This window comes from Palaemon carinicauda, chromosome 13, assembly GCF_036898095.1.
Source record: "Palaemon carinicauda isolate YSFRI2023 chromosome 13, ASM3689809v2, whole genome shotgun sequence".
Lineage (NCBI taxonomy): Eukaryota > Metazoa > Arthropoda > Malacostraca > Decapoda > Palaemonidae > Palaemon > Palaemon carinicauda.
Genome location: NC_090737.1, coordinates 7,989,970 through 7,999,939, shown reverse-complemented (window position 1 = coordinate 7,999,939; position 9,970 = coordinate 7,989,970). Strand labels below are relative to the sequence as shown.

The 9,970-nt window shown below is 36.8% G+C and overlaps 2 protein-coding genes across 2 annotated transcripts; both read right to left on the bottom strand.

Moving 5' to 3' along the window:
- Positions 1-334: 334 nt before the first annotated feature.
- Positions 335-1,459, bottom strand: LOC137652569 (uncharacterized). The gene has a single exon (XM_068386057.1). The coding sequence runs from the start codon at positions 1,457-1,459 to the stop codon at positions 335-337; it is 1,125 nt and encodes a 374-aa protein (XP_068242158.1).
- A 200-nt stretch (positions 1,460-1,659) lies between these two features.
- On the bottom strand, positions 1,660-2,228 carry LOC137652568 (uncharacterized). The gene is made up of 2 exons (XM_068386056.1): positions 2,127-2,228; positions 1,660-1,998 (listed from the first exon to the last, which is right to left on the bottom strand). Exons 1-2 carry the CDS (start codon positions 2,226-2,228, stop codon positions 1,660-1,662), a joined length of 441 nt encoding a protein of 146 aa, XP_068242157.1.
- Positions 2,229-9,970: the final 7,742 nt, after the last annotated feature.

Below are 9,970 nucleotides of genomic sequence, written 5' to 3'. Positions count from 1 at the left end.
ATTCATTCAACGATTTATGACCCTTGGATTTCGCCGAGGCATTGAGCACGATTTTGAGGGGGGTCGTGCGGCTATCTTTCATAATTCCAAAATGTGGCATATAATACCCTTCAACCTTGGATTCCTTCACTTCTGATATAAAAGCTGCTTCAAGATATTTTTTCATGACTCCCTGATATTGATCAAAATATTCCCTGTCCTTCCTGAACTTATTTTGCAACGACTCTAACTGCGCTAGAGCGTTTCGATAGTTCGTATCTGGCCTAGCATCCGACCCGAATGGTAGGCTAACCTGATATCCCTCAGGATTCTTTACAACACTTTGTGACACCTTTCACATGGCTTCCGACTCGCGAACAGTATATTGCTCTGATAGGGCGATGCCAACACGGTCCAAACGCCACCACTCATCTACGTCAAACTGGTATGGCTCACTCGCAATTTTACATACTCTCAGCGTTTTCACCTGTTCGATCCTTTTCCCTTCCAATAGCCACTGCGGCACTTTCCCATATGGCGATATACCATTATGGGTCAGGAAAAGATTTATCCCATCAACCTTCTTGATGCCTATGATGAAGTAGCTAAAATAATCAGCGCCTACTAAAATGTGAACATTTTTCAGCACATTGGACTTGTTCTCTGGATCGGCTAATGTGACTCCCTTACTCAACAGATGCTGTCTGACTTGTACATAACCAGCGTTATGTATTGGGACGTCAACGTTTTCGTGTGCCACCAGCTTCATTCTTACTGTTCTTTTTCCCATCTCCACCCTACAGCTTATGACATCAGGTTGTCCGTTTATTTCTGTGGAGCCAAATGGAGCTATGTTCAATGCTACCCTTCCTACCACTGGTAGGCCTAATTGTCTCTCGGTTTTCGCAGATATGAAGCTCTTTTGGCTTCCTGAATCGAGGAACAAGTGGACTCGCTTGCTACCTTGTTTATGATTGACTTCAGCCATAGCCGTTGGCAAGATAGTACATGGGAGGTCCACGTCGGACGTCTGTGCGATCTTTGCACCTTTGCACTGTTTGGATTCCACTTTATCTTTAGTTTCGTGCTGTCGAGGTGTCGCATTTACTACGGGTGGGGGGGACGTTGTAGGCGGACTACTACTATTACTTGGACCTGATTGCGGTCGTCTTCCCGCATTATAATTACCACAAATGGGTGTGTGGTGGTTAGCATTACAATTTTGACAAGAGTTTAGGACGGGACACTTATCACTTCGATGACCAGACTTGGTACAATTGAAATAGAGGCCCCGTTTTAGCAAAATACGACGTCTGGCAGCCACGTCAGTTACTTGATGGTATCCGTGAGGCGGGTGCAGTTCGTTACAAAAGGGACAAGAATTATTTTGGATGGGTTTTGTCTTCGCTCTTACACTGATGTCTACTCTCTTGCCAGGTTCAAGTTTATCTCCTCGTTGCAAGGCATCGTCCTCGAGCATTCTGATAATGAAATCTATCGCGTCAAAGAACTCATCTAACGTATAGTCACACTATCTTAGATGCTCGACCATTTTCCTGTAGAGCTTCCCTTCAGACAACTTTTGATTAATGAGGCTCATGACCATACTATGGCCTATATTATTACTACTTAGCCTCTTGATTTGCTCAATTATAATCGTTAATTCGAAACGGAACCTTTTCAGCTCTTAGATCCTACAGGATCTAATGAGGGTACAAAGATATTAGCCAACTTTCTGTGCAAAATTACGAGTGTCTGATGGACATTACCATACTGTCTATCTAAAAGATCCAACGCTATTTTATAGTTCGCGGCGGTTACACTTAGGGATTTCACGATCCTAATTGGCTCTCTGCCTAAGGTCCCCAACAGATATGTGAATTTAGGTACATCATCTAAATCTGCTCTTTGATCTACATGTATCGTAAAGAGCTCTCGGAATGAAGCATATTCCTGCACTTCCCCTTCAGCGGCTTCAATCGAGGGAGGGAAACATTCCCCGTTGGAGTGACTTTCCCTCTGTCAATGCGATAATATAAAAGGGTAGAAGCTTGCGTAGCTTCTCTCAACGTGTGCCCGATTCGGGCTTCTAAACTAGGTTCTAGTTTAACTTATTGATTCTTATACAGCTCTCTTAGCTGTCTTACCTCCTCTTGTAATTCCGTGACCAGATTCTGGTACACTGATTCAGAGTAGGTTTCTACTAATGCACGTTGTGTTTCACTCAGTAAGTCGACTATGAGGCCCATCGACGCCTCGATGTGTGCGATTGTGGCCACCGCTATTTTGACTAACTTTACTTTATTTTAGGGGGGGTTTGGCAAACTAAAAAGAAAGAGAATTATATTTACGTTAAGAAGGTGGGGGCTCAAAAAACCAGAGGCACACGCGGTCGATCGCACATCGGGACGCTGAGGACTTTAATTGTTACGTCTCTCCCTCTCTCTCCTGATCAGCCTCATCAAACGGTTGAGGAAAGCATTGGGAATCGTTTGATCGAAGTGGACTCCGTCCCTTACCCTGCCCTCGCGGTAGGCTCTTGAATTCATCGGCAGGTGTCTCACACTGTACCGATGCCTCTTTAAACAATACTTGGAGACTCTTGCTTTAAAGTTCTTTACCTTGCTTATATACACGGTTGGATTGACAGCGAACCTATTGTCAGGTAGGTACTCCCTAACCTCGGCGTCACAAATAGCTATAATTTCTGTAATGTTCCTCAACCGTTCAACAAGGACCCTTAAGTTTTCCCACACGGTTTTGGGGTGGTCGGTGGCCAGGTCGTTCCTTCCCAGGTACAAGAAAATCAGATCATACCTCTTCTGCCAATATTGCAAATCGTCATTTAGGAATTGATTGACTAGACCCCCTGGCCTTCGGTAAATTTCTACCTCGTTACCTGAACATTGCGGCAGATTCGGGGGGAGCTGGCTATGTCTTATCAGGGATACCCTAAAGGTCATACTTTACTGATTTCCTTTCTAGATCTGGGAGGCACTTGTTATCCGGTTCGAAGGACCAAATGTCGTAAATTTTCTCCGACTTATTAGAATTATGATTCTAGGCCCGATGGTGTGGGCTGATAACAAGACCTTGAAGAGGTTAGCCTCCTAAAACTGTCCAGGATTCAATAAAATATGAATACACTTTACAAATTTATTACAAAAATAACTATTTAACAAGGAAATTACACACTAAAACATTTGAACTAATTGATAAATGAAACTATCTCCCTTGGGGGTCTGTAACATATGCCCGTGGGGCACTAAGTCCACGTCGGACTAAAAAATGAACTAAATACACTCAATTTCAATATAATACCTTGGTAGAACACCTACCAAGGTTCTCTGACATATCTTGGTAAAAAATCTAATCCCCAATCACTGGGATCACAAAGTTACAGACAGATATAAAAAACACTTTTTCACTCAGAAAAAGACTAGGGGGAACCGACCTGGTTTCACGCGGTTTGGAGGGGAGAGAGAGTAACAATAAAATGGACTTACTTGTTCGGGGAAGATAGGCAGAGAGAATGACCGTAGCTCTAGGCAGCTCCAAAGAAAACTTCGGTCTCCCGCGCTAACTAAAGTGTCCTTGGGAGAGGGGAGGGAATTCTTACGTTATTTATTTATAAGGGGTCTCATCAAGCTTCTTTATCGACCACAAGACTGAGGAACTGTTAAAGTCTTACTTCAGATCGAAGGATGAGCTTAATGCTTCGGCTGAAGGCCATAATTTGCTATAATCCACCAAACTAGAGAGTGCTTGGCTCTAAACATATACATCGATATTTAAATCGTGGTGCAATAATACGAGACGAATTCTGTGATTCATAAATAACAAACACTTAGTTTCTCTGACACTCGCTCCTTCCCCAACAGGTGGTTAAATTTTAAGCCACAATACCGTCACGTATTGGACCATAGTCATTGGCAGCAACGCCTGCGAGATTTTTCAATCTTTGCTCAATTCAACGTAATGTTTGTGGAGTTAAATGGCGGGGCTTTCGAATGATCAGGTCGAAACTCTCGACATACTTCAACGTCTACCTTTGGGATAAGTAACCTATATTATTCTGTATCTTAGGACATATCTTGGGAAAAGGGTAATGTAGAGCAATATCTCAAAGTTTTACTGGTGGATCTACTATTTGATGTAAGTTGTTTTGGTTTTTGAATAATTGTTTTGTTCATTAAATATAAGTAGGGTTGGAATTAAAATAAATTCCAACATAATTCCAAAATTTACGATGCATTCCATTTAATATTCCGTTCGGTTAAATAAGTGATTTCATAGAAACGGCTAACTGGCTAACTGTCGCTCGGTATTTCGAATGGTAACCAATATGGAACTCGTGCGACGTAATTAGTAACATATATTATGTATTGTAATCTTTCATGTATATTGTACTCGATAACTAGTAAGCATCGATAGCTTTAGGTGGGCTGTTATCTTTTAAATTTTGCAGGCTATTAAATCTATTAATTATATAAGTAATCATGTCTGATAAAAAGGAAGAGTTTGTATGACCCTTGAGGAGGATGCGGGGAATACACAAACGGAAAATAACTATTTACTTAAAGAAGCTAATGGAGCTTCATGGTGATAATAAATTTACTTCTTCCTTTTGTAAGAGTCAAATAACTTTAATCGAAAAAGAGATTGAGCCGGTTAAACACTTTGATGAAGAGATTAATAATGTTTTGGAGACACATGAAATAATGAACAGTAATGAACAATATTATATTGAGGAGTTAGTTAGTCAGGCAGAATATAGCATTCAGGTTAGTATAGAGCTCGACCAATATGAACAATACATAAGTGAGTCAAGCGGGGCTTCTGGCAACTTATCTGCCAATAAAGTTCTAGAAATGATGTCTAGAATGAAAATGTCTGATGGGAAACCCCCTCCTTTAGCATGTGGAATCCTTAGTGGTGAGGAGAAAGATAAATTTGGTTTCAATTCATTTCTTAGTCAATTTAATAATGTCATTGGATCCAGAAAAAATCTGTCTGATTCTGCCAAACAAATATATTTACATGGGTACCTTAGGGGCTATGCCTTGAAGGTAGTTAAGCATTTGTCTATTTCTGACCGTAACTACCACTTGGCAATTGAAATGTTAAAAGAAGAATTCCTTGCCGTAAATTACATTATTGACGAGACTTTTAAGAACATTTTGAGTGCTGCTCCAAGTGCTGAATATGACCAAGAATTCTCGTCGGTTAGAGTTTACCTCAACGAAATCAAATCCTATCTGCATGAATTGAAAGCACATAATATTGATTTATTGGAAGTGGGGTCCTCTGGGCATAAATGTGTGAGTCATATAGTATTTAATAAACTCCCCATACCAGTAAAGAGGGAGTTGGTTCACAAATTAGATACCAATTATCCTAATATGTCTGACATTCTTTCTAATTATAATGAAATTATCAAAACTTTATCTAAAACTGTTTCCAATAGGAAATAGACCTTCACTAAAACCTCTAGTAAACCTAGTCTTAGCAGTTCATTTAAACCTAAAGAAAATAAGTTAGGTGTAAGTACGATTCAAAATTATAAATTTGCAAATAAAGTAACTAAATTGACTTGCAAATTATGTGCAGCTGAAGGCCATACCTTGGGAAAATGCGTTAACTTTAATCATTATAATGATAAAGTGGCCAGACTGAGGGAGCTTTCACTATGCACTAGATGCGCTGGTTCAGGGCATGAAGACAATGAATGTTACGGGAAACAAAACAAGTTGAGGTTTGAATGTCTGTTGTGCAGAAAGAAGGAACACATAACTCCTTTGTGCCCTTCTTTGAATAAAGCCGAACCAACTACTAAAACCAACATAAGCTTATGTTTTGCTCAAAGACATTTTGATGCGTCTCACATTTTACCTACTATGTCTTTGTATTTAAGAAATGGCAAAAAGGCTATGAAAGTCAGATGTCTGCTTGACACTTTTTATGACCACAGAAACCATGAAAGTATAATGGGAATAGATATCATTCAGTTTTTACCTTCAGTAACTTGGACTAAAATGTTGGGTGGGACTTGTTTAGTCGTAAATAATAGAGTAGCTCCTGTTGGTAATGTGTTCAACTTTTTGGATAAGGCAGAAAGTAAAGCTGTTAAGGACTCCTTAGTTAATAAGAAAACACTGAATGTTAAAACAAAACAAAACAAAAATTTAGTAATGGATCCTCTAAAATCTTATTTCAATCCATTAGAGCATATATTATTAGACAGTGAGGTAGAGAATGGACTTGAACACCTTTTTAGTCTTAAATCCTTGGGAATGAAAAAGTGTGAAAAAGAATTGGTCTCCTTTGATAAAGAACAAATTGACAGGTTTAGAGAGGGGATCTCTTTTGATAATGGATTCTATCATGTAGAATTGCCCTGGTATACTGATAAAATTGACAGCGTCCCATCTAATCATTTTGTTTCACTTCAGGTATTAGACCGAACAGTAGAGTATCTTGGTAAAAAGGGTCTCATTGACAAGTACCAGGAAGTTTTTGATAAAGAACTCGAGGATGGTATAATCGAGGAAATTAAAGTAAGTCCTTCTGACTATCATAAGTATGTATGGATTCCACATAGACCAGTTATAAAATTAGAAGAGCAAGTTACCAAAAAAATCAGGCCAGTATTTAACTGTTTTTTAAAAACTTACAGGGAATTGCCTTCACTTAATGAAGCAGCTTATCCTAGGATAGATTTAATGGGCTCAATATTGAAATTGCTCTTTTACTTTAGAACTAATAAATATGTACTGTTGAGCGACGTTAAACAAGCTTTTTTGATGATTAAATTAAGAAATCAAGTGGATAAAAATAGATTTTGTTTCTTTTGGAAACGGGGAAATAAATTAGTATCTAATCGCTACAAAACAATAGTTTCTGGTTACACTTCTTCACCCTTTATATTAAATTTTGTTATGAAACATCACGCAGAAAGTTATCCTGATGATAAGTGTAAAGAAATATTAACTAATAACTTTTATGTAGACAATCTTCTTATAACTGGTAAAAACATTGATGAAATGAAAAAATTGTATAAGCTACCTAATGATAGGATGGAACAAGGGGGCTTTATTTTAAGGTCTTGGAATTCCAATTGTATAGAGTTGAGAGAAGAAATGGCGTCAGATAATAGACTTGTTGAACATTATTGCGAAGAGGATAAAGTATTGGGTTATAGATTCAACGTAAATAATGATTGTTTTAGTCTTGCGCCTTGTAAAATAGACCCAGAAGCAGACACAGAAAGAAAAGTATTGTCACAAACTTCTAAAATATTTGATCCTTTGAATATAGCCCTTCCTGTAACAATATGAAGAAAAATTTTAATGAGAAAAATATGGAAATTAAATGTTGGTTGGGATCAAAATTTACCTAAAGACATTTGTGGGGAAATGAAAATTATTAGTAGAGATTTTGAAATGTAATCTGAACTTAAATTTCCTAGAGAGTCTCTTAATGAACTAGACTTATATGGTCTTCACATTTTTGGTGATTGCTCTGTAGAGGCCTATGGGTTTGTGGCATATGCGGTTAATCAAAATGATAAAAGTTCTTATTTTTTCTCCAAATCTAAAATGGCTCCACTGAATAAGAGAAAGGAGCATAGTGTCTCTACTTTGGAACTAATGGGAGTAATTCTCGCTTTTAAATGTTTACCTTCTTTATTACAAGCTTACAGTAATATAAATTTTCAATTCATTAATATTTGTGTTGATGCTCAAGTGGTTTTAAATTGGCTATTGACCAGAGAAACTAAAATATATTCTAAATTTGTTAGGAATAGAGTACTTGAGGCAGATGGTCTTAAAGTTGAAATATCTAAGCTATTTAAACTACCTGTCTTATATCACTATGTAAATACTGAAGAAAATCCTGCTGACATTATCACCAGAGGTCTATCCTATACTAAATATCTAAGTAAATCAACTTATTGGCTAGAAGGTCCAGAATTGTTGATTAATGATTTTGACAAGTGGCCTCTTTACCCTTTATTGAGCATATCGCCTTACTATAAGCATCAAGTAAGTACAGTATGCACTATGCAAATAAATAAAGTAAATGCTGGTATTCTCAATATAAATAAAATGTCAAATTATGAACAATTGTTAAGAATTACCAGTTACTTGTTCAAATGTTGTAGTAGATTAAAGGGTGGTGATCCTAAAAAGAAAGCCTTAGAGTATTGGGTGAAAATTGCAAAGAAGGAATACTTTTCAGTAGAATTAGATTTGCCACAAAGCAGTGCTAATATTACTAATAATATACCTCCTCTAGTGTCCAATTTAAATCTATTTTTAGATTCAAAGGGTATAATTAGGGGTAGGGGAAGAATATCCAAATGTTTGTACTTTGACTTTGATGTTCATAACCCAGTATTGCTTCCTAAAGAGCATAGGTTCACCTCATTGTTAATAAAGCATTGTCATTTGAAAGTACAGCATTTAGGAATAGGCACTAAATTGAACTACCTTAGGGAACAGGGATTTTGAATTCCTAAGGGTAGGTCAGCAGTAAAGACTGAGCTGAGTAGTTATAATATATATAGGAAGTATAATGCCTTAGCTTACAGATACCCGAAGTTTACAGATATGCCTAAACACCATATGAATTTAGTCAAGCCTTTTCAGCATGTAGGTATTGATTTCACTGGACACCTTTGGGTTAGGGATGAGTTGAGTGGCAAGACCACAAAAATGTTCATATTAGTTTTCACTTGTCTTAACGTGCGCGCTGTGCTCTTTGAATTGTTACCAGACATGTCCACTAAAAATTTTGTTCTCGCTTTCCAAAGAGTCTGTAATATATACACAATAACACAATACCTGTACAGTGACAACGCTAAGTATTTTCTCAAGGGTGGAAGTATCCTTGAAAGTTCTTTGGAGTCGCAGGAATTTCAATCTGAACTAAGTAAATGTAATATTAAACACATTAAAATACCTTTGTATTAAGCATGGGTTGGTTCTGCTTGGGAGAGATTGATTAGGGTATTAAAGAATTGTCTTTATAAAGTAGTAAGAAGGTCTAAATTAACTTACTTTGAATTATTAACTACCCTTTCTCATATTCAATTAGCGATAAATTCCAGGCCTTTAACATATAGATCAAGCTCAGAAAATTTAGAGTTTATAACTCCAAATTCATTTATCAAATTGCATGGTAATTCATCCCTCATTTTGAGAAAAGATGATAGTGATGTTTGGTTGGACGATTCTAGTCAACCTTTTTCGGAGAGAACTGTAGAAATACAGGAAGAAATTATTGAAAATTTTAAGAAATTGTGATATGAAAATTATCTCTTAAGCCTGAGAGAACATAGTAGAAATTTGTATCAAAGTAAGTGGGAAAATAGAATTAAAGTTGGTGATATTGTCCTAATTAAAGCAATTAATAAGCCCAGACCATATTGGATGATGGGTAAGGTATTAGAATTAATATTAGGATTTGACAATAATATTAGGTCAGTGAAACTAAAGCAAAGTAATGGGGCTATAGAATATCATTCTATTTGTAATCTTTATCCTATGGAACTGTCAGTGACATATGCTATAAGAGATAGACCAACCAGAGACAATTCAATGGAAATTGAGGTAGAAACAGGCAGTATAAATAAAGCTGAATCTATTCACGTTGAACAAGGTGAAAGGTTTGTAAGACCCAAGAGAAAGGCAACCGAAAGATTTGAAAGAATGCTAAGGGAGAATTTAGATAATTTGTAAATACTGCTTTTCAGTATATTATTTACTGTAATTACTATTAGTTAAGTTTTTATTTTGACTAAAATGCTACACACTCGAAACTTTTTCAGTGTGAGGATTTACTTTATTAAATGCTTTATTCTTTAACTTTAAACAAGGATTAAGGGCATTGCAAATAATTTTTAGGTAATGAGTAAATAAAAATAAATACGTAAATAAAAAATAAAATTAGGAGATAGCCTAAAATGGTGTAAATATATAAATAAAAT